This window comes from Polychytrium aggregatum, assembly GCF_025602895.1.
Source record: "Polychytrium aggregatum strain JEL109 chromosome Unknown BJ171scaffold_1, whole genome shotgun sequence".
Taxonomy (NCBI): Eukaryota; Fungi; Chytridiomycota; class Chytridiomycetes; order Polychytriales; genus Polychytrium; species Polychytrium aggregatum.
The window spans coordinates 1,117,724-1,142,300 of NW_026516203.1; the positions used below are offsets into that span (position 1 = coordinate 1,117,724).

Consider the following 24,577-nt stretch of genomic DNA (forward strand, 5'->3'; position numbering starts at 1 on the left):
TAGCAGACTTGGGCAATGCGACCAAACTCGTCCGCCAATATTGCGGGCGGTCATACGAAAGAGAATGGACGAGCGTGTATTCAGAATCCAGGAAAGGCCGCCGGAGATCCAGCAACAGGGTGTCCCATTTGTGGACGATACAATCCCGATGCAGAGCGATCGTTCCACGGGGTTGAGCTCGGCGATAAGTCTTGATCAAATGACAATTATGCGAGCGGACTTATTCGCTTTGCTCAAGGCGCTGGATGCGTCGTCTGATGAGCAGTTGCCTCTTGCGCTCAACTTCCTGAAGCTTGCGTTGTTGGAGGGAGTCGACCAAATAGCCGATACTACCACCGACAACCGCCCAGATCAGATGGGTGTACGGCTCTTGAAAACGCAAACGTACCGATCGTGGCGGTGGGATGGAAGGGAGAGTGAGCGAGAGTGAGAGTGAGAGAGTGAGTGAGTAGCGGTAAGCATATGGATGTGTCCGCCAGACCAACGATTCAAGCAAGCTGGATCAGCAAACATGAATGCCACAGCGGGCCACTCATTCGTCGAGGTGATGTGTGCAAGTCAAGGGACTGGCTCGCGAGCACGAGTTCCGCAGGACTCAAAGTGCCCCCCTTATCGCCTTCAGTCCAAGCTCGCCCTCCCAGCAGACTGCAGGCGAGGAGACGCAGGCGCGGACAGAAGGGTAGTCAGAACGTGGGGACGGAACGATATTTACTGTGAAAAATGGGTTTCCGTTGCAGGCCGTACGAGAGAGTCTTGGCGACGATGCCGGCACCGGCCCACAGTCCAATGGTTCCGTAAGGGCCTTTGAAGTATCGGTCTTCATACTCGACGGAGGGCGAGGGAACTTCAAGGGTCATTTTGCTGCGCGGTACCGAGAGAGAGGCTGAGCTGTCGATATGGGTGCAAGATCAGACGCTACACGACGTGTCTTTGAGATCCTTGGGCGAGCGGGAAAGCGTGCGCGATCAGCAGAGCAATCCCGAGATATGCATTGGGCAGCGAACGGTGCTGTTGTGCAAAATCTTTGCCTTTTTCGAGGATCGCTCGAAGCCGGCTCGAGTGTGGCTGGGCCAACCGGCTCGAGTGTGGCTGGGCCAACCGGCTCGAGTGTGGCTGGGCCAACCGGCTCGAGTGTGGCTGGGCCAACCGGCTCGAGTGTGGCTGGGCTCTGGGTCTCGCGGCCTTCCCTCGGTCTTGGGCAGCCGGCCAGGCTCACTGGTCAGCCCTCTTGCCACATCCAGGACTGCCTCTGACCAGAGCCTGGCCTGTCCTGTCCTGTCCTGCCCCATCCTGTCCCCAGATCCATTCGGAAACAGTCGATCGCAACACCGGGCAAGAATCCTTGACTCAACCTCGCCTGCTTCACGCTCCCAACTCGACACCCGGCCTTCTGGTGGTGTTTGATCATGGGCGCCGTCTCCTACGAAGGTGTGGTCGCCCAGTTGTTAGGCGAATGCCCCGGCTGACTGATCGTACTGGTGCAAGAGCCGCTTGCGTGACCAGGGTTTGAGGCTGGGCGGACTGATCCGTGCTGTTAAACCCGTCGTAACCGGCATTCCCTTCTCTATGTGCAGTCTGTGCCCAGAGACTATCCGATATCTCCATTGGTAAGAGCCATCCGAGCGCTGGTCGCTGCTTTGGCGACGCGATCGAGATCCGACGCCTGCCCCTGAGCAAGACACATCCGCCAAGAACCGTAAACGGGGTGTAATTTATTCTGACTCGACATATTATGCCTCTTCTGTTCCTCCAGATGCCAAGGTCAAGGTCGTCATCATCGGCGAGTTGAAGGACACCTTGGATTTCTCGCAGATCCAAGATACGTCCGGATACCTGGCACTGCTGATCCCGGCCTTCAGCAGCATCCTGGAGAATGTATCGCCCGCATTCTATGCTTCTGCACCGGAGCACGTACGTTTATCTGCCATTTGGCATCCAACATTCGCTTCCTGCATCGATCCTGCCTTTGGCAGCCCGATCCCACCTGTCTCACCATCATTTCATTTCATTTGCCTCGGTAGAAACTAAGAAACTCGGTTCTGGAGATCATCCATCGCATTCCAACCAACGAAGCCCTGCGCGAATTCGTGCCCAACCTTATGAGTTCGTTTGTGCATCTGCTCAAGGTTGACAATGAGGAAAATGCCGTCATTTGCCTCAAGATCATTGTCGAGTTTCACAAGATTTATAAGGCCGCTCTTGAGGACTATGTCCAGCCGTTCTTTGACATTGTCCAAGATATGTACAAAAACATGGATGCTGCTGTCCAGGAGGCTTTTGATGTGCCACTGCTGTCTCAGGTGAGTTACCTTGACAGCGTCTGTTTGTTTGGCGATGGTAGATCACCGTTTGCGTCCAGCTACTTATGTAATGAGCACTCACACCCAATGCTGTTGATCGCCGATAGAGCACGGACCGCCCAAGCTCCCCTTCTGCAGATCAGTCGGAGAATGCGGCTTCCAAGACCTCGACCACCAAACCGCTGCAAAAATCCGTCATGAGTTTCAAGGTCTTGACGGAATGTCCCATCATAATTGCCCTATTGTTTCAACTTCATCGCAAATACGTTCAGAGCAATGTCACAATCTTTGTGCCACTCATCATCAAGGTAGGCTTTGTCGTGCCTATCCTACAGATCGGCAAAGGCAGGATGCCTGTCTCTCGGGGGCTACTTTGGTCTCCGCGGTGCCCTCCGGTGACTGTGAGCGCACTAACTTTACGCTGCTATAAACATAGGTATTGGCTCTACAACCAAAGCTACAGAAGGAAGCGCACGCTCACGCTGAAGCAGCCGGTATCATCTTTGTCGGTGTATCACCAAAGATTACAAACCGAACCGCTTATGCAGAGCTCAAGGCCCTGCAAGTGAAAACGGTGTCTTTCATCGCATACATCTTACGTAGCTTCTTCAGTTTGCTACGACACAATATGAACGAGATCGCAGAGTCTGTTGTGACGTTGATGAAGGACTGTCCACCGGAAGCCTCAGCAACCCGAAAGGTGGGAGCCATGTTACCTTGAGTCACCCAGCTCCCTAGCGATGCTACAGGAAATCATAAATGCTCATTTCGGGGGGGGGGTTATCGATCGAATTATTCTTCGCGATGTGGATCGTAGGAGCTGTTAGTTGCTACGCGACATATATGGTATACCGATTTCCGGCAAGGGTTCATTCCATACATCGACATTCTTCTAAATGAGGATGTGCTGATTGGAACTGGCGTCACCTCGCGCGAAACGCTGAGGTAAGTTTTCACTGGTCTGCGCAAGCGAAACACGAGACTCTCGACAGCGAACCACAGCCAGGCCCCTGTGGATGGCGGTCGCTGGCTGAGTGCAAAGCCCACACGGCATACTTTTTTCCTGGTCGCTGATGCATCAATTCATCGCGGCAGGCCACTCGGGCACTCGGTCCTTGTCGACTTGATCCACCATATCCGGAGCGATCTCTCCCTCGCCCAGTCTTCTCGCGTAATCGACATTTACTCGAGAAACTTGCACGACCACTCGTTCCCGCATAACATCCCCACCATGTGCGCCAAACTGCTTCTTAACCTGATCGAGACTCTCATCAACAAGCTGCCCAAGCAAGATGTCAGGCCTTTGCTGATAAAGATATTGAATGCTTTTATTTGGAAGTTTGGCTCGCTCAAGATGGAGTTTCCTGTCATCCAGCAATACTGCGCCCGAAAGAAGATCGAGGCGGTTGGAGCGCAGCCCCCGTCAGAGGCGACCGACCCCTTGCTAGACGGCTATCTTGATCTACCTTACATCCAGCCGATTCGAACGTCGACCAGGCCTTATGAATCGTCGCAGGATATTGTACAGGGTAAGTCCTACCAACGATGGAATGCTCTTGCTGGAAGTTCATTGGGCCATCTTTATCGACAATCATCCAGCCTTCCGTACTGACTTTGCGGGCACTGGTTCCATCGTACTGTTTGTATCCCACCTACAGACGTCCGTATGCTCATCCGCATACTGATTCAGGGCGTCAAAACCATTCTGCAGAAGCTGCGCACATATCCGCCGACTGCACCAGCTTCCGACAGCGACAAGCTCATGCCGACATACCTTGACGAGGAGGTTGGTCTGTTCATCACCTTGTTCCGGGACGGTCTGCAGTGCTTCGAGTACTACACGCTTGTCCACCCGGGCTCCGATGACACTTCGAACAAGGCCGCCGAGCCAAGACCAGCCAGCTCAACGCCCTCGAAGGAAGAGAAGGATGGCCTCGACAACTTTTCCTTCATTTTTACGTCGCTCGACCCGCCGATATTCCAAGAAGTCCTGAGCCACAATATGGACTTTTTATTCGAGCAACTTGCGACGCACAACTCATGGCTCAGCGTCCCGCAATACTTTTTGGCCAACCAGGCGGTCTCACCCAACTTTGCTGGGTTCTTATTGCGCTTCCTGGTTGATCGCATCGAAATGCTGGGCGAGCCCGACGCCTCGTCCGCTGTGATGTTGCGACTCTTCAAGCTGCTCTTCATGGCCGTTACGCTCTTTCCTGAGAAGAATGAGCAGGTCCTTCGGCCACATTTGAGCCACATCATTATGTCGTCCATGAAGCTCTCCTCCAAAGCCAAGGACTCCCAGAACTACTTTCTGCTGCTCCGATCTCTCTTTCGGAGCATTGGCGGCGGGCGTTTTGAGGTGCTATATCAAGAAGTATTCCCGCTTCTCCAAGTTTTGCTGGAGGGTCTCAACAATCTCTTTGCAACAGCTCACAAGCAAAGCATGAAGGAGCTCTTTGTCGAACTGTGTCTCACGGTGCCTGTTCGGTTGAGTGTCCTGCTCCCGTATCTGTCGTATCTGATGAAGCCGCTGGTCTTTGCCCTCCAGGCGGGCCCGGAACTCGTGAGCCAGGGCTTGCGTACCCTCGAGCTCTGTATCGATAACCTGACCCAAGAGTTCCTGGAGCCGCTGATGAGCCCAGTCCTCAATGATTTGATGGCAGCTTTGTGGAAGCATCTCCAGCCACCACCATACCCCCAGATTCACTCCCACACCACCATGCGCATTCTCGGCAAGCTTGGAGGACGTAACCGACGCAAGCTCCTTGCTCCAAATCCTTTTACATTCAACCGAGTCAACCCGGAGACTGGATTGGAGATGGAAATCAAATTTGCATCTGTCGACAACAGTGTTAGGCTCGCCCTTGATGGCACGCTGGACCATGTGTTCAAGATCGCTACCGACCCATCCGAGAACGTCACTCGAAAGCGACAGGCCTTTCTGTTTGCCAAGGCCTCGCTCGCGTTGCTCCTGGACACGAGTGTTGATCAGAGAGGATTTGGGCAGCTTCTCCACAACCAATGCAGCCAAATTCAAGAACAAGCCACCACTCGGATGGACATTGATTCTGAACCGCCAGTCAAGCCTCCTGGACAAGCTGAAACACATGCACTCTTTGCCGACCCACTGCCGTACTCCTGTGAAAAGAAGATTGCCCAAGATGGCGCTCTGAATCTGGTCATGACCGCCATGTTTGCTGTTTCGACCGTGGAAGATATCAAGAACGAATCATGGCCTTGCGTTGAGGCATGCTGTCGACATTTCGCCTTTTTGTGCATTGGCGAGATGCTCAAGGATTATCAGACCGAGGGCGGCTCGCAAACCTCGGTGACACTGGACATACTCCTCAGCATGCCTTCGAGCAAAATCAACGGCTTTATAGATGCGATTGTCGACGTGATCGCCTCCGAAGACGAGGATCGACGATTGCTAGGCAAAGCTGCGGTGATGCTCTTTTACGAAACGTGTGTCCAGATCTGCGGCGATAAGGCGCTCGTGCATCGAATGCCTCTCTTCCATATCTTGGCCGGTCGCTTCTGCTCCTGCTGTTACGAAGAGGCATGGTTCAAAAAAAGCGGCGGTTGCTTTGGCATCTCGATTCTGACTTCCATCTTGGAGTTCGGCCCGCGCTGGATGCTCGATCACGAACTCGATTTTGTCAAGGCCTTACTCTATGTCCTCAAGGATACTTCCGCCGAAATGTCGACTGGAAATGTGGAGGAAGCTCGACAGGTCCTCAGCCATGTCCTCAAGGTCTGCAATCGCCCTGAAAAATCAGATGCCCTCGACCGCTCCTCAAAGTTCAACAATCTCGTGTCGCTATTGATCTCCGAGCTGTCTAGCTCCAATGCTGCGGTGCGGGAGACGATCCAGTCCGCTTTGCAGCTGCTGGGGGATTTGACCGGAAGCGAGGTGACGGATCTGCTGAGCCCGGTTCGCGAGCGTCTCCTGAACCCCATTTTCGCAAAGCCTCTCCGCGCTCTGCCCGTGTCGATGCAGATCGGACATATCGACGCCATCACGTACTGTCTGTCACTCAAGCCACCCTTGCTCAACTTCAGCGATGAGCTCTTGAGACTTTTGCAAGAGGTGTTGGCCCTGGCCGACGCTGAAGATCAAGCGCTGGCAGGGAAAAGCAGTTCGCAGTTCAAGAGCGCCACGTCGCTTGTCAACCTCCGAGTCGTCTGCATCAAGCTTCTGTCCTCCGCTATGAGCTGTAACGACTTCCCACCACCCCGACATTATTCCATCCGCGGGCGCATCACCTCGGTGTTCTTCAAATCTCTCTACTCCAAATCGCCAGAGGTAGTCGAGGTCGCCAACAAAGGTAAGCATGGGCACGCTAGCGTTCCAATTCCAAAGAGTCGGGTCTGTGATGCCAATTGATGCCGATCGATGCCAATTGATGCCAATTGATGCCGATCGATGCCAATTGATGCCAATTGATGCCGATCGATGCCAATTGATGCCGATCGATGCCGATCGATGCCATCATCTAGATCGCATTTTTAACTGTTTTTCTGGCGCTCCGGCATATAGGACTACAGCAGGTGCTTGCCCAGCAGCATCGCCTTCCCAAAGACCTTCTCCAAGCCGGACTGCGCCCAATATTGGTGAATCTGGCCGACCACACTCGCCTGACTGTCTCAGGGCTCGCCGGCCTGGCCCGTCTGTTGGAACTTTTGACAAACTACTTCAAGACCGAGATTGGCAAGAAGCTGCTCGATCATCTCCGGAACTGGGCCGATCCCAATGTCCTTCAGGAAGCCTCTGCCAAACCTCTCAGCGAGGTTAATGAGATCAAAATCATTGTTGGCATCCTGGACGTCTTTTGTTTGCTGCCGGCAACGGCCAACGTGTTCATGGACGACCTTGTGAAGCAAGTGCTTGATCTCGAACGCAAGCTTCACCGCTTGCACTCGAGCCCCTTCCGCCTGCCGCTGATTCGCTTCCTGAACCGATACGCGAGCGAGGCTTTGGGCTATTTCCTGGACCGGCTCTCGGATCCTCAGTATGCACGTCTGTTCATCCATCTCGTAGCCACCGATGCTGCTACTGTCTTGCGGCTCGAGCTGATGAAGAGTGTGGACCGCCTATTGCTCGCATTTGGGGAGCCCACCGCCCTAGCAAGCACTGCGAAGCTCATCGACAGCGGCGCCCCAGAAGTCGGAATCTCGCAGCTGGTCCCGAGTGGCGGTGGTGGTAGTAGCGCAGAAGCCACCGATGCGGTACCCAAGACAGAAGAAACCCAGGAGATTGTCCAAGCCCACGGGGTCGCCATCCTTTTCGAGCTATGCCGCCACGACCCTGACTGGGTTGTGCAAAATCCCTCTGTGCTCACGTTCCTGAAGAAGCTCTGGCGCGCAACCGCCACACAGAGAAAGCCTCTCGCGACGAATAGTACAGCGGCTGCCAGACGCAACCAACTGATCCAGCATCTCCTTTGGACCTTCATGAAAGTCTACGCTCAAGAGCCATCCGAAATCGAGCTCCTTTTCAACATGGTTGAAGGCTTTCGTCTTCCCGAGCTTGTGGACTCGAGTTTTTTGCTTCGTTTCTTTTATCAGGATGTTGCCATGCCCATGACGGGCAAACAAATGAGGAGGATCCTCGAAGCGTTCTTGACCCTCTATCAAGACCCAGCTGTTGGCCATGATACCAAGACCCTCATCATGAAATTGATCATCACTCCCGCTCTCACTGTTGTCTTTTCCAAGAAAGAGCACAAGGACGCGATCGATATTGCCATCATCGAGCTTGTACATAACTGCTTTTGGCAGCCCGGTGCCATTGAAGCCAGCGCCGAGGCCAACCACCACGGATCCGAGCTTCTCAAGATCGAGCTTCTCCAGTTCACAACGCTCCTGGTGCAGCATGTCCCGGACATCATCAGCGAGACTCGACGAGATGTGATCAAGTTCGCATGGCACCATATCAAGGAAGAGGACGTGACATGCAAGCAAGCCACGTACGTGCTGATGGCGTACTTTATTCGAGAGTACGAGACTCCACCAAAGATCGTCACCCAAACTTTTGTGGCGCTGCTGAAAGCACACCAGACCGAGGGCCGTGCGTTGGTGAAGCAAGCGCTGGATGTACTGGTTCCAGTCCTTCCAAAGCGCATGCCCCCTGCAAATGAATCCGAGGCACGAAACCCAACGTGGGTCCGCTGGATGCGCAAACTGATCATCGAAGAAGGCCATACAACCTCGCAGCTCATCACGATATACCAACTCCTGGTCCGCCATGCCGACCTGTTCTACGAGTGTCGAAACAGCTTTATCCCACACATCATTGCCTCGCTTTCCAAGCTGGGGCTATCGTCTGGAGCTGTCACCGATTTGAGAGGAATCTCACTCGAGTTGATTGAGCTGATTCTGACATGGGAGAATCGATTCTATGCCGAGAAAGCCGCCAACATCATGGCAGTCGACACTTGTCGCGCCGCCACCGAGGCGACCCAGAGTGCCAGCCACCCTCCAGATGAGATGGATGTCGATGTCGAACCTGGACATGAGAATGCAGAGCGCCACGACCCAGACGGAGGACTCGACAGCACCTATAAGGAGATGATTGTGACGTTTGTACTGCGATTTGCGTCGAGCCTCAATGAACCGCCTCAGAAAAAGGATATGTTCCATCGAGCCTCGGACATCCTCAAGCGGTTTCTCGGCATCTGGCAAACCGCCGATGTCAAACTAAGCGTTCTCGAAAAGGCCCTTAGTCTAGAGCAAACCGAAAGCAACCTGCAGTCGCTTTGCCGAACCCTCGATCTCATTAGCATTGTGGTTTCCCATCGATCAAGCCAATGGTCGTTGGCCAATGTCGCACATCTTCACAAATGCATCGAGACCTGTCTTGGTAATGAGAACCATCGCGCTGTCAAGTGTCTGACGGCCCTTCTGGAGACGACCTGCAAAGTTCTTGCCCAGTGCGAGCAGGGCTCGCCCGAGCTCGTGATGTTTTGGAGACTTCTGGATCAGTATGCCTTCAGCCTTGTCATGGAATCGCCCTCCTCCGTCAAGCCGTCCGTGGCCCATGTGATCGATGCCATTTATCGCCACCGTGCCGACAAGCTAGACCCGATGATGGAGGAGTCGGTGCGTCTTCTTGGACACTATGCAAAGGAACTGATTTCGCCATCGCCTCCGGCTCAGCCGCCAACGCCAACGCCAACGCCCACGCCGACACCAGCCCCGGTAGTAGCTCCGGGATCTACGCCGGCCTCTGCTCCAACGTCTGCGCCGGCAGCCCAGTCAGCGACCCAACCATCCACTGCCAGCCCCGGCCCTGATACACTTGTTCCTGCCATCATCGCCCTCCTTGGAGTCCTCAAGATCCGGATATCCCACATGAATGACCACCGCAAGACCTTCCTTGCATCAGTGACGCTGCTGATTGAGAGCGTCACCGATCCTGAGCTGCTGAGGAGTCTTCTGGCCATAGTTCGCGGCTGGCTCTACAGCGAAGAGCCATTTCCGACGGCCAAAGAAAAGTCCAATCTTCTCCTCAAGCTCATGGTCCTCGAGAAGCATTCGGAAAAGTCGCTCTTCAAAAGCTACCTCGAGCTTGTCGCCGACATCTACTCCGCCCCAGCTTTTGCCCGCACCGAAATCACCATGCGTCTCGAGAAGGCCTTCCTTATCGGGACTCGGTACGAAGATTCGACTCTACGGACCCGCTTCCTCGATATCCTGCATCAGCACGTCCAGCCCAACCTCCTCGACCGACTCAAGTACATCTTTGCAACGCAAAACTGGGAGCCGCTTTCTGGCGAGTTTTGGCTGCAGCAAGCGCTGGATTTGCTTCTACGAACCGTTCGACAGAATGAGACACTCTACCATTGCTACTCTGGATATCGCATCGCCTCAATCTCGCACTATCTCACCCTTGAAAGTGGATCGACGCACTCGATGTCGATGGTCCAAGACCAGATTGAGCAGCTCCAGAGCTCACATATGGGTTTTCTGGCTGAGGTACAGAAACAAGATGTTGCGCAGTTGATCAAATCCATGTGCCAGCTCCTGGTCCACGATGTTGCTCTCGCTGCGCGCATGTGGACCACGATGTTCCCGCTTCTCTGGTCGGTGCTCGATCCTGCAGAGCGCCACGAGCTCTCCAAGGCGTTGATTATGCTGCTCGCAAAGGACTTCCATTCCCGGCAGATGGATGCTCGCCCCAACGTCGTCATGGTCTTGCTCGAGGGAATGTGTGGATGCGTCCCGTCGGTTCAGCTCCCGTCCCAGTTGATTGCCCATCTGGGGAAGACCTTCAACGCTTGGTATCCTGCATTGGAGCTACTGTCGCAGCAAGTCACAGAAATCCGTGACCTATCTCCGCTGTCCGCCAAGGACGACGACAAGATCCGCGAAAGCACGCTGGACGCCCTCACGAACCTGTTCGAGTCGCTTGGCGAAGAAGACTACTACGCCGGTCTTTGGCGCCGCAGATGCGTCTACCTCGAGACCAACATGGCTATATCCTACAAGCAGTGTGGTCTATGGGCCCACGCCCAGGCTGCACTGGAGACAGTGCAAAGCAAAGCTCGAGCAGGCTCGCTACACTTTTCGGAATCCGAGTACCTGCTGTGGGAAGATGAATGGATCTCATGCGCAAAGAAGCTTCAGCAGTGGGAAATGCTTCTGGAGCTTGCAAAGCTGAATACCGATACGGACCTGATGTTCGAATGCGCGTGGCGGTTGTCGGATTGGTCGGTGGAGCGGGAGCAATATCAAATGGCGCTTTCGCAAGCAATGGAGCCCCCAAGTCCGCGAAAGAAGATATACGAGGCATTCTTGCTGATTCCAATGGTGGCGGAGGGCAAGGAGCGCATGGAGGAGTTCCACAGACATGTGGAGGAAGGCATCCATCTCGCACTTCGGCAATGGGTTCGATTGCCCGAAGCCGTGTCGGATTCACATATTCCCCTCCTCCACACTTTCCAGCAGCTTGTGGAGCTTCAGGAAGCCGCCACGATCCAAGTCAACCTCAGCCAAACCAACGCCTCGAACATCGACGCAAAGTTTATGGAAATCAAGAGCACGCTGCAAACGTGGCGCGAGCGGCTGCCGAATCTGTGGGATAACATCGACATCTGGAGCGATCTTGTTGCCTGGCGGCAGCACATCTTTTCCATGATCAACAAGGCCTACATGCCCTTGATCCCGCAGATGTCGCAAAACAGTGCAACCAGCACCAATGCCAATGCCTACCGTGGCTATCATGAAACGGCGTGGATCATCAATCGGTTTGCACATGTGGCCCGCAAGCACCAGCTCACCGACGTGTGCATCAACGCCTTGAACAAGATCTACACCCTTCCCAACATTGAAATACAAGAGGCCTTCTACAAGCTGCGAGAGCAAGCAAAGTGCTATTTCCTGAGTCCCTCAGACTATCCGACCGGGCTAGACGTCATCAACAACACCAACTTGATGTACTTTAGCAATCAACAAAAGACCGAGTTCTTTTCGCTCAAGGCCATATTCTCCTCCAAGCTGAAGCACCACGACGAAGCGGTCGCATCCTTTTCGCACTCTGTGACCATCGATTCCTCTCATGCCAAGTCCTGGGCTGCTTTTGGACAGTATCACGATCAGCTGTTTAAAGAGCATCCGGAAGATATCAAGCACGGCGAGAGTGCCATTGCTGCGTATCTACAGGCCGCCAGCACGTTCAACAGCTCGCGCTCCCGGAAGTATCTGGCGCGCATTTTGTGGCTCCTCAACCTCGACGATGCTCAGCAAACGCTCTCCAAGGCGTATGATAATTTCAAAGGCGATATCCCGCTATGGTACTGGATCACATTCATTCCGCAGCTATTGACATCGCTCTCCAACAAGGAGGCCGACCATGCCAAGCAAATTCTCCTCAAGATTGCAAAGTCATATCCTCAGGTGTGCATCCGAGAGATCGTCAATCATGGGAGCATATGTAGGACCCACGGATTAAGTGCACTGGTGCCAAGAATTTACTAATGGTCTCTGCGGCTGCGACGACAGGCCCTTCACTTCCAGCTGCGGACAACAAAAGAAGACTTCATGATCATCAAAAAGCAGTCGAGCGCGTCCGCCACTTCATCTTTGCCTGGTTCACGGCCTCCCGAGACTCCCGCTGCCATCGTGGATCCGACGGCCACACCCTCTTCGATCAATCCCGGCGAGGATTCAGGTGTCGCTGCTGCCACCAGCGCTACCACCACCGCTACTGCATCGTCTACACCGGGCCAAGCAACCTCGGTCCGGAAGCTTCAGCCATGGGAGCATGTTGAAGAGATCATGAACCTTCTCAAAACCACCTCGCCGCTCCTGGCCCTCTCTATGGAAACGATGGTGGACCAGATTCTTCAGCGACTGAAGCCCACTACAGACGAGGATATATATAGACTCATTGTCGCGTTGCTTACCGATGGAATTCAGGTAATGCAGCACCGTGATTGACAGCATATATATGTACGCTGGAAATGCGCTGGATACATCTCTCGTCGCCCAAAAGATTTGACACCACCGCCGAGGCCCGCAAATGGGTCCGCTAGGTTCTCAATGCTGAGTGTCTTCTTTGCTCCTATCGTCAACTTCACAGCAACTTGCGCGTGATCCGGCAGATACCGGGCCGCTTTCGGCCGCAACAGAAGTGAACCTGAATAGGTTTGCCGACTCAATGGTGCCCAACCATGTCAAAGTAAGTGATGATGCTTCGCCGTCACGTCAAGGAGGCGTCGTCTCCGTTGCCCTATTCGTACCATCCATGACACTCACGACACCCATACCGCCGCCGTCCGATGCTCGACAATCAACCACCAGTACAAGCCTGCATTCGAGCGCGACTTCATCAGCAGCAAACCCAATTTGTATACTCTTGTTGAGCGCTTCCGAGACTGGAGAGATCGGCTCGAGGTCTTGCTCGACTGTCGACCCGGAAAGCAGCACTTGGAGCATTTCAGCCATTATCTCGTGGAGTTTGAATACCAGAAGTTTGATGACATTGAAGTGCCCGGCCAGTACTTCCTGGTAAGCTCGATATCCGATATTGTATTCTACTGCCATCGCCCTTGCTGTCGCCCTCCAGACACCACGGGCACGGGCTCGAGTCCAGACGTACTCACCCCATGCTCCTCCGCTCTGGCTGCCATCCTGCGATGATCTGAAATCCACCCGCCCACTGACACAACATTAGCTACGAGACAACAACAAGGACTTTGTTCGGATCGACCGATTCCACCCCGAGGTCGATATCATTCGGCGACATGGCAATTGCCACCGGCGCCTCACGATCCGTGGCCATGACGGAAGCTATAATCCCTTCAGTGTCCAGCACCCCGCCCCTCGTCAATGCCGCCGAGAGGAGCGGATTGTCCAGCTATTCCGCATCCTGAACAGGTACCTGGGCGACTGATAACATAGATCGCGCTCGCAGTTGTCTGGTTGTAAATCATGACGCTCTGACAATCTCTCGCTTTCTCTCCCTTCACTAGCGTTGTTGAGAGAAAGCAGGAAACGCGCAAGCGCAATCTTCATTTTCATTTACCGCTCATTGTACCCCTGGCGCCCCAAGTTCGGCTTGTGCAAGACGATCCCAGCTATATATCGCTGTATGAGGTCTACGAACATCACTGTGCCAAGACAGGCACACACAAGGATGAACCTGTGAAGCTGTACATGGACCGCATGAGAAGCGCCTTGACAACGCCAGAATTTGCCAAACGCCCGGTCAGTACCATTCTCCTGATGAGCCACGCCACCATCAGAATCCCTCCTCCCCCCCCCATCATTGGGATTGGCCCTAACCGACTCTCTGGTCTGCAGAAATCGGAGATCCTAAGCCTCAAGATGGAGATTATGGAAGAAGTAGCACGGAAGCTCATCCCGGACACAATCTTGAGTCGGGTAAGCCGCCGACGCTGAATGAAAGCACGCCACGAAGCGCCGTATCCTTCCGATGGCCATGTTCGAATAGCATCGCGCGCCGGCTACTTCGGCTGACAACGTTCAGTGCATTAGTTTGCACATTGTCACTGCGGCCATCCAACCTAACATACCCACTCGATTCGCAGTTTATGATGAATACCATGAGCAGCTACTCGGAGCTCTGGGCATTCCGGAAAAAGTTCACTCAGCAGCTGGGAAGTGTTTCGCTGATGACTCATCTCCTCAACGTTACTCATCGAACTCCACAAAAGATGTATATCTCACTCAACTCCGGAAACATCCTCAGCACAGAGTTGATTTCGGGTAGGAATGCTGGGCATCGGTCGGTCGCTATATCGCACCAGCCAATCTCGCTACGAGTTCTACACCTAACACGTACTTCCACGTCAGGCATGTCAAATATCACCTTTTTGTACAGCAGCAACGAAACCGTGCCCTTCCGCTTGACACCAAATCTCGTCAAGTTTGTGACCCCCGTCGGGGTTGAAGGCATATTCACCAATTCGATGATGTCGATGGCGCGCTCCCTCATCGAGCCCGAGGTGCGAACTCATCCCAGCTTCTCTCAGTAGCAACGCAGTACGATGTAACCTATTAAAGCATCACTAACAATCCTTTGGATCTCCTGGCAGGTGGAGCTTGAGGACTACTTGGCCATATTTGTCCGTGACGAGCTAGTGACCTGGCACACTGCTTCTAAGAAGCCTCCGCCTCAGGAACATCACCTCCGCGATTTGGTATCCGTGAACATGGAGCTGATTGTCAAGAAAGCGCAGGCCATGTCTTGCAAAACGGAACGAGAGAAGGTTTGTGGTTTGTCCATGCGTACATGGCATGTAACGACCCGCTGGAGAGATTGGCAAATGAGATTGCTCTGACCCGCTTTTCTATGCCATCCTCTTCCCAGGGCATCGAATCGGGTGCGCCAGCCAACCAAACTGTGCTCGACTTGATTTCGGTCGCCGTTAATCCCATGAAGCTTGCTGGAATGGATGTGGGTTTCATGTCACAGCTCTGAGCCGGCTGTCAGCGTAGATCACCCCCCCCCATAACGAAACGGGATACCCCGTTTTGAATCCCACATGTCGCTTTTTCTGGGTCCTGAATACACACCCATCCTCCATGACCAAGCGGACGTGTCCAAGGAGATCGACATTGTAATTGCACTCGGGAATACCTCGTGGAAGCAAGGGAAGGGATGCCCATTGAGCCCTCAGCGACTCAGCTTTGCCCAGTAATTTGGACAATCCCACCACCACCAGAGGCGTCCAAGTCCACACGGAGGTCACGCAACCGTCTTTGCGGTTCCTAATGACAAGATAGTTGACTCAGAGCGATCGAGAGGATCGATCGCGTGCCCCGCACTCTCACATCGCGATATCAATACGTCGCGGAACATGATTGCAGTGCACCAGTCGATCACCACCAAAGGAGATCAACTCAATATATTCAGTATTTGCTTCCTAAATCCATAAGAACAGTTTGATTCTCAACCAAAACGAATAACGATCACATACTAAAACCATGCGGCCAACAGATCATCGGGTTTCAGGCCCGTGGTTGTTGCACAGAGAATAGTCACAGTCTGTGTCTTCCTGCGTCTGCGGCTGTAGATACATAATTGGATAGATACAAATTATTCACAATTGCTTGCAAAGTCATGCCGAATGGTAACTTTATACATTCGACCATGGCTTAAAGGCGGCGCCGCTTGGCACGCTGTGTTGTGGATGGCCACCCAGCGCAAGGAACTAGTTGCAATACTCGGGGACAACTGTACCCCAGGCGTGAACCGCAGAATACTCAACAGTGTCAACGCCGCTGACGCAATCAAAGTCGGAGGTGAGGAACCATATTTTATCTGAAAGAGACAAAAGTACGTCAGAACGCGGCGAAGCAATTCAAATCAGATGATAGCTGGCTGGGATGACAACGGTGGACTTACCAGAATCATATTCCAAACCAATACATTTAGGAAGGACATCTGTCACGTTGGCGTTCCAGGGAGGAATCGACTCAAGATTTGTGCCTTCAAGTTGAACAGGGCTGAAGGTGACAATGACAGGGGAGCCCAGGAAGAGAACGGGAGAGCCGCTACAGTGGGGACCAGGAACAGGGTCGCACTGCTGAGGAACCTCGCCGAATGCGATGCCCTGGCTCCAGTTGAAGACAGTAGAGGAGTCGCTATCGCACTGAACGTCCGTTTTGCTGAACCAAAGACGCTCTACGAGAAGTAAGGGAAATCAGTGAGTGGCAGAGAAGGAAGAGAGGGGACCGAGGGAGCGCCATACTTACTTCCGAAGCCATAGTCCAAGGCAACGCACTGTACGGTACTTTCATCGATAACCGTTTCTTCGTACCAATCAGAGTGAACAACTCGCGCCGTGATACCAGCAGTGAAATCGGTGCTATGGGGATGAACGAGATTAGGGACAAGAACAAGCAAATGAGGCGTCAAACGAATGAAATACTTACGAGGGAGTGCAGGAGGAGGTTGGAGAGGGACTCGGGATTGGACTGGTAGAAGTTGATGTAGACACACTCGAACCAGTTGTGGTGACAGGAGCAACGGTGGTAGTCGTGGTGACAGGAGCAACGGTGGTAGTCGTGGTGACAGGAGCAACGGTGGTAGTCGTGGTGACGGGAGGAACGGTGGTAGTCGTGGTAACGGGAGGAACGGTTGTAGTTGTGGTGATAGGAGGAACAGTGGTAGTCGTGGTGACAGGAGGAACGGTAGTTGTGGTGGTGACAGGAGCAACGGTTGTAGTCGTGGTGACAGGAGCAACGGTTGTAGTCGTGGTGGCAGGAGGAACAGTAGTAGTTGTGGTGACAGGAGGAACGGTTGTAGTCGTGGTGACAGGAGCAACGGTGGTAGTCGTGGTGACAGGAGGAACGGTTGTAGTCGTGGTGACAGGAGGAACGGTGGTAGTTGTGGTGACAGGAGGAGCGGTTGTAGTTGTGGTGACAGGAGGAGCGGTTGTAGTTGTGGTGACAGGAGGCAACGGTGGTAGTTGTGGTGACGGGAGGAACGGTGGTAGTTGTGGTGACGGGAGCAACGGTGGTAGTCGTGGTGATAGGAGGAACAGTGGTAGTCGTGGTGACAGGAGGAACGGTGGTAGTTGTGGTAACGGGAGCAACAGTGGTAGTCGTGGAGCTAGCCGGAGCAGTTGTGGTGACAGGAGCAACGGTTGTAGTCGTGGTGACAGGAGCAACGGTTGTAGTCGTGGTGACGGGAGGAACGGTGGTAGTTGTGGTGACGGGAGGAACGGTGGTAGTTGTGGTGACGGGAGCAACGGTGGTAGTCGTGGTGATAGGAGGAACAGTGGTAGTCGTGGTGACAGGAGGAACGGTGGTAGTTGTGGTAACGGGAGCAACAGTGGTAGTCGTGGAGCTAGCCGGAGCAGTCGTGGTGACAGGAGCAACGGTTTTAGTTGTGGTGACGGGAGGAACGGTTGTAGTCGTGGTAACGGGAGGAACGGTTGTAGTCGTGGTAACGGGAGGAACGGTGGTAGTCGTGGTAACGGGAGGAACGGTTGTAGTTGTGGTGATAGGAGGAACAGTGGTAGTCGTGGTGACAGGAGGAACGGTAGTTGTGGTGGTGACGGGAGCAACAGTGGTAGTCGTGGAGCTAGCCGGAGCAGTTGTGGTGACAGGAGCAACGGTTGTAGTCGTGGTGACAGGAGCAACGGTTGTAGTCGTGGTGACGGGAGGAACGGTGGTAGTTGTGGTGACGGGAGGAACGGTGGTAGTTGTGGTGACGGGAGCAACGGTGGTAGTCGTGGTGACAGGAGGAACGGTGGTAGTTGTGGAGCTAGCCGGAGCAGTTGTGGTGACAGGAGGAACGGTAGTAGTCGTGGTGACGGGAGGAACGGTAGTAGTTGTGGTGACGGGAGGAACGGTTGTAGTCGTGGTGACGGGAGGAACGGTAGTAGTCGTGGTGACAGGAGGAACGGTTGTAGTCGTGGTGACAGGAGGAACGGTGGTAGTTGTGGAGCTAGCCGGAGCAGTTGTGGTGACAGGAGCAACGGTTGTAGTCGTGGTGGCAGGAGGAACAGTAGTAGTTGTGGTGACAGGAGGAACGGTTGTAGTCGTGGTGACAGGAGCAACGGTGGTAGTCGTGGTGACAGGAGGAACGGTTGTAGTCGTGGTGACAGGAGGAACGGTGGTAGTTGTGGTGACAGGAGGAGCGGTTGTAGTTGTGGTGACAGGAGGAGCGGTTGTAGTTGTGGTGACAGGAGGAACGGTGGTAGTTGTGGTAACGGAAGGAACGGTGGTAGTTGTGGTAACGGAAGGAACGGTGGTAGTTGTGGTGACAGGAGGAACGGTTGTAGTCGTGGTGACGGGAGGAACGGTAGTAGTCGTGGTGACAGGAGGAACGGTTGTAGTCGTGGTGACAGGAGGAACGGTGGTAGTTGTGGAGCTAGCCGGAGCAGTTGTGGTGACAGGAGCAACGGTGGTAGTTGTGGTGACAGGAGGAACGGTGGTAGTCGTGGTGACAGGAGGAACGGTAGTCGTGGTGGTGACGGGAGGAACGGTGGTAGTTGTGGTGACGGGAGGAACGGTAGTCGTGGTGGTGACGGGAGGAACGGTAGTCGTGGTGGTAACGGAAGGAACGGTGGTAGTTGTGGTGACAGGAGGAACGGTTGTAGTCGTGGTGACGGGAGGAACGGTAGTAGTCGTGGTGACAGGAGGAACGGTAGTAGTCGTGGTGACGGGAGGAACGGTAGTCGTGGTGGAGCTAGCCGGAGCAGTTGTGGTGACAGGAGGAACGGTTGTAGTCGTGGTGACGGGAGGAACGGTTGTAGTCGTGGTGGCAGGAGGAACAGTAGTAGTTGTGGTGACAGGAGGAACGGTTGTAGTCGTGGTGACAGGAGCAACGGTGGTAGTCGTGGTGACAGGAGGAACGGTAGTTGTGGTGGTGACGGGAGGAGCGGTTGTAGTCGTGGTGACAGGAGGAACGGTAGTCGTGGTGACAGGAGGAACGGTAGTCGTGGTGGTGACGGGAGCAACGGTGGTAGTCGTGGTGACAGGAGGAACGGTGGTAGTTGTGGAGCTAGCCGGAGCAGTTGTGGTGACAGGAGGAACGGTAGTCGTGGTGGTGACGGGAGCGGTGGTAGTCGTGGTGGCAGGAGGAACAGTAGTAGTTGTGGTGACGGGAGGAACGGTGGTAGTTGTGGTGACGGGAGCAACGGTGGTAGTCGTGGTGACAGGAGGAACGGTGGTAGTTGTGGAGCTAGCCGGAGCAGTTGTGGTGACAGGAGGAACGGTAGTCGTGGTGGTGACGGGAGGAACGGTGGTAGTTGTGGTGACGGGAGGAACGGTAGTCGTGGTGGTGACGGGAAGAACGGTAGTCGTGGTGGTGCTAGCCGGAGCAGTTGTGGTGACAGGAGGAACGGTAGTAGTCGTGGTGACGGGAGGAACGGTAGTAGTCGTGGTGACGGGAGGAACGGTGGTAGTTGTGGTAACGGAAGGAACGGTTGTAGTTGTGGTGATAGGAGGAACAGTGGTAGTCGTGGTGACAGGAGGAACGGTAGTTGTGGTGGTGACGGGAGCAACAGTGGTAGTCGTGGAGCTAGCCGGAGCAGTTGTGGTGACAGGAGCAACGGTTGTAGTCGTGGTGACAGGAGCAACGGTTGTAGTCGTGGTGACGGGAGGAACGGTGGTAGTTGTGGAGCTAGCCGGAGCAGTTGTGGTGACAGGAGGAACGGTAGTAGTCGTGGTGACGGGAGGAACGGTAGTAGTCGTGGTGACGGGAGGAACGGTGGTAGTTGTGGTAACGGAAGGAACGGTGGTAGTCGTGGTGACGGGAGGAACGGTAGTCGTGGTGGTGACGGGAGGAACGGTGGTAGTTGTGGTAACGGAAGGAACGGTGGTAGTTGTGGTGACAGGAGGAACGGTTGTAGTCGTGGTGACGGGAGGAACGGTAGTAGTCGTGGTGACAGGAGGAACGGTTGTAGTCGTGGTGACAGGAGGAACGGTGGTAGTTGTGGAGCTAGCCGGAGCAGTTGTGGTGACAGGAGCAACGGTGGTAGTTGTGGTGACAGGAGGAACGGTGGTAGTCGTGGTGACAGGAGGAACGGTAGTCGTGGTGGTGACGGGAGGAACGGTGGTAGTTGTGGTGACGGGAGGAACGGTTGTAGTCGTGGTGACGGGAGGAACGGTAGTAGTCGTGGTGACAGGAGGAACGGTAGTAGTCGTGGTGACGGGAGGAACGGTAGTAGTCGTGGTGACAGGAGGAACGGTAGTAGTCGTGGTGACGGGAGGAACGGTAGTCGTGGTGGAGCTAGCCGGAGCAGTTGTGGTGACAGGAGGAACGGTTGTAGTCGTGGTGACGGGAGGAACGGTTGTAGTCGTGGTGGCAGGAGGAACAGTAGTAGTTGTGGTGACAGGAGGAACGGTTGTAGTCGTGGTGACAGGAGGAACGGTAGTTGTGGTGGTGACGGGAGGAGCGGTTGTAGTCGTGGTGACAGGAGGAACGGTAGTCGTGGTGACAGGAGGAACGGTAGTCGTGGTGGTGACGGGAGCAACGGTGGTAGTCGTGGTGACAGGAGGAACGGTGGTAGTTGTGGAGCTAGCCGGAGCAGTTGTGGTGACAGGAGGAACGGTAGTCGTGGTGGTGACGGGAGCGGTGGTAGTCGTGGTAACGGGAGCAACAGTGGTAGTGGTGGTGACGGGAGGAACGGTAGTTGTGGTGGTGACGGGAGGAGCGATTGTAGTCGTGGTGACGGGAGCAACGGTGGTAGTCGTGGTGACAGGAGCAACGGTGGTAGTTGTGGTGACGGGAGGAACGGTGGTAGTTGTGGTGACAGGAGTAACGGTGGTAGTCGTGGTGACGGGAGCAACGGTTGTAGTCGTGGTGGCAGGAGGAACAGCGGTAGTTGTGGTGACGGGAGGAACGGTTGTAGTTGTGGTGACAGGAGGAACGGTAGTTGTGGTGGTGACAGGAGGAACGGTGGTAGTTGTGGTAACGGGAGCAACGGTGGTAGTCGTGGTGACAGGAGGAACGGTGGTAGTTGTGGTAACGGAAGGAACGGTTGTAGTTGTGGTGACAGGAGTAACGGTGGTAGTCGTGGTGACGGGAGCAACGGTTGTAGTCGTGGTGGCAGGAGGAACAGTGGTAGTCGTGGTGACGGGAGGAACGGTTGTAGTCGTGGTGACAGGAGCAACGGTGGTAGTTGTGGTGACGGGAGCAACGGTGGTAGTCGTGGTGACAGGAGCAACGGTTGTAGTCGTGGTGGCAGGAGGAACAGTGGTAGTCGTGGTGACAGGAGGAACGGTTGTAGTCGTGGTTTTCACTGGAGCAGTTGTGGTGATAGATGTTGCGACAGTCGTGGTGATAGTGCTTGTCGTTGAACTCGAAACCTTCTTTGTTGGATTGAGATTCGTGTGCGTGTCCCAAATAGGCCTACATTTCATATCATAAATGACAAAGTTCCTATCCGGTTGTAGTGTGGCACAATAAGGTCCTGCCCCAAATCCTGATGTCTGCGTGTCCCATAGTATGTTACTTCCATTTGGCTGCTCTGACGTTCCGGATATCACTGCGAGATCGCCGTCAGCACCTAGCACCAGACTGTAGCTTCCGGATGGGTTATGCTGAGCCGTGTTGCTCAGCCATAGTACGTTGTTCGACTCATAAAGAACAAGGTTTCCATCGGATTGCATGACAAGGCGAATCGGGAGGCCATTGTCGCTATCGGATGCAATGAGAAGCTCGTTGTTACCGCTTGATACCAAGAAGCTATCTTGAACATCAGAAAAGATCGAGGGGCTCGCCTGGCACAAGTAGCAGGCAACTGTAGTGAAGCATTTGTTAGTCAACAGCCACAATGCCCTTCACAACCCAAATTACATTTGAGCTTTCAACATACCTGGAACGGGTGAAGCCGATGGGGAAGGTGAGGGAGATGGAGAGGGGGATGGAGATGGCGAAGGTGAGGGCGAAGGTGAGGGCGAAGGTGAGGGCGAAGGTGAGGGCGAAGGTGAGGGCGAAGGTGAGGGCGAAGGTGAGGGCGAAGGTGAGGGTGGTCCAACATCCCAGAGGGCGGCACAGTTGGCATCATAAATCGTAAAATGGCCGGTCGTTTGAAGCGTGGCACAGAGCGGACCCGTCGCCGTTGAGAAATCAAGGAGCCAGTTCGGAGTCTGTGTATCTTCATTCAAAACGATAAGCTGCGTGTTGGAAAGCAGCAATTCGTATTGTGATGCGGGATGCGAAGTTCCACTCGTTGATTGCCAGTACACGACTCCGTTGTCGGACAGAGAGAGGCTTCCATCGGCATTCATGCTCAGGGAATACGAGTTCGAAGATCCATCAGTGGTCGTCAGTGACTTGGGAGAGACAAGACTCTGTCCAGGTAGGAGTTTTGGGTTGACCGGGTTCTGGCAGATGTTACACACAGGCACAGGCACAGGCGACGGACTTGGGGAAGGGGATGGAGAAACCGTGCTGAAGCAGCCGCTGGCCACAATGCTTGGACTGGTTGTAGATCCGACCGTTTGAAACTCGCTAATCTGTCGAATGATTCCATTGGTGCAGGAAAAGTCGCTCAAGGAGAACCACAAAACGGCTCCTGTAGAATGTTTCGTGTTAGTTCGCGATCCATGAGTCGATGGGTACATAGTGAGCGGGAAGTGAGAACAGGTTACCTTGATAGTCGAGACCAATGCACTCGTTTCCCGACTGGGTTACAACAGCGGCCACGTCTGTGCCCCAAGGGACGTAGTTTGAAGTAGACGAGAGAGTATTGGGAACAAACAGAATGGCTGGATCTCCAACACGAGGCTGGCCAGCGCTGTATGAAAGGATAGGCTTAGCATGCCGTCGTGTCCTGCCTTTCGTGATTGGCCTTTCGATGAGATCAACTTACTTGGTACAAGTCCATGACGGCGCAGCAGTAATGGGAGCCGGAGCCGGGGAAGGAGACGGAGACGGTGACGGAGAGGGAGATGGAGATGGAGAGGGGGATGGAGATGGAGAGGGGGATGGAGATGGAGAGGGAGATGGAGAGGGCGATGGTGAGGGAGAAGGAGAGGGGGATGGTGAGGGTGAAGGTGAGGGAGATGGTGAGGGCGAGGGGGAAGGAGAGGGAGACGGGGAGGGAGAAGGTGAGGGCGAGGGGGAAGGGGAAGGAGAAGGCGAGGGAGAGGGGATGATCCTGGTCTTGAGGCAGGATGAGGGTACCGCGGTGCCGGCAGTATACCAGAAAGTGAGAGAAGGCGTGTCGACCAAAGACCACAACTGGTCCTGTTCACTACAATCAAAGTTGGTGCTTGCCGGGAACCAGGCGGTCGATGCATCTATATGCAAGATTTAGACGCTTATTATCCTGAACCGAATCTGCGCTCGATGTTGCTGGAGAGGGATGGATTATCGAGATGTAGCTCAGTATTCCTTACTGGGAATGTTGATATTGGTGGAATCGATGGCGATTGCGGTACAGAGGGGTGTCTGTCGGATGGAGCGATGCTCAAAGTTAATGAACCAGAAGATGCCTTGTGTTTCCAAAAGGCTCTGTGATCGACACCTCTCCGGTACCTGCTTTTGGAATCACCCAAAGGGGACCTACCTCGCTCAGGATGTGACCGTTCCACAGAACATTGCCGCTGGTATCAAAGAGCTCAAAGGGATCATAACTGTATCATTCGAGCGCATCAGTCAGGCTCCATTCCGTCTCGGCAAGTGCAAAAGAAAATGTCTGCGAACGATAAACTTACAGCTGCATAAAATCACAGAATTGGGCATTGACCATGGCCAGCACTGCCAGCAGCCATGGTGGCGGGAGAAACAATCGCTTAGCATACGCTCAAACAGATTCCCAAACATTCAAGCCGAGAGTGGTGGGTATGATTTCATTCGAGCTTACATTGAGCCACAAAAAACAAGAGGCCAAGGTTGGCCCCGCCGGCCTTTCGAGGATCAAAAGGCATGATGACTGATGAACAAACGATACCCCAGCCGAATCTCGGATGATACTAAGAATCGGTAGGCGAGCCAAGGGCAAGGGGTGAGGAGCAATCCGGGCCAGGCGAGCATGTAAATTTATATGAACATGGACGACAGCAGTATCAGGCATCCGTCGCAGCGCCAGAACGAGGCGGGCGGCCGATGTCTTTCTCAGCGCGCAAATGCCCCGCGCTTGCCCGCCCAGGGCCAAGGGCGGGCCACCGAGGCACGCGCCTTTCAACTGCAGCAACATCACCGAGATCTGGGCCGGCGGCTCGTGCAATGTGTCAGGCGCCAACGCAGAGTGGCGCGAACAAAGGCAAAGCCGCCGGGGCCAGAGAGAGTGCTGGTGTAATGGCGTGCGGCAGCAGCAGCTGCTGCAGCTGTTGCGAAAGGCACCTTG

General features: G+C 54.3%; 3 protein-coding genes across 3 annotated transcripts; 1 reads left to right on the plus strand and 2 right to left on the minus strand.

Annotated features, from left to right (window-relative positions):
• Positions 1–11: 11 nt before the first annotated feature.
• BJ171DRAFT_594838 (uncharacterized protein) lies at positions 12–1,014 on the minus strand. Its single transcript, XM_053114555.1, has 2 exons — positions 713–1,014; positions 12–369 (listed from the first exon to the last, which is right to left on the minus strand). The coding sequence occupies exons 1-2, from the start codon at positions 855–857 to the stop codon at positions 221–223; spliced, it is 294 nt and encodes a 97-aa protein (XP_052971903.1). The 5' UTR covers positions 858–1,014; the 3' UTR covers positions 12–220.
• Positions 1,015–1,205: 191 nt separating this feature from the next.
• On the plus strand, positions 1,206–15,393 carry BJ171DRAFT_609195 (uncharacterized protein). Its single transcript, XM_053115252.1, has 20 exons — positions 1,206–1,428; positions 1,575–1,607; positions 1,754–1,911; positions 2,022–2,300; positions 2,408–2,608; positions 2,737–3,000; positions 3,118–3,245; positions 3,396–3,829; positions 3,959–6,628; positions 6,841–12,197; positions 12,303–12,719; positions 12,883–12,981; positions 13,104–13,310; positions 13,477–13,679; positions 13,775–14,009; positions 14,106–14,186; positions 14,354–14,531; positions 14,619–14,770; positions 14,861–15,034; positions 15,136–15,393. The coding sequence occupies exons 1-20, from the start codon at positions 1,407–1,409 to the stop codon at positions 15,244–15,246; spliced, it is 11,403 nt and encodes a 3,800-aa protein (XP_052971904.1). The 5' UTR covers positions 1,206–1,406; the 3' UTR covers positions 15,247–15,393.
• A 586-nt stretch (positions 15,394–15,979) lies between these two features.
• Positions 15,980–24,158, minus strand: BJ171DRAFT_609201 (uncharacterized protein; the record flags this gene model as incomplete). Its single annotated transcript, XM_053115253.1, has 13 exons — positions 15,980–16,089; positions 16,174–16,452; positions 16,524–16,551; positions 16,704–21,523; positions 21,638–21,663; positions 21,757–22,024; positions 22,100–22,801; positions 22,878–23,013; positions 23,099–23,391; positions 23,628–23,679; positions 23,798–23,864; positions 23,946–23,988; positions 24,095–24,158. The coding sequence occupies 13 exons, from the start codon at positions 24,156–24,158 to the stop codon at positions 15,980–15,982; spliced, it is 6,888 nt and encodes a 2,295-aa protein (XP_052971905.1).
• Positions 24,159–24,577: the final 419 nt, after the last annotated feature.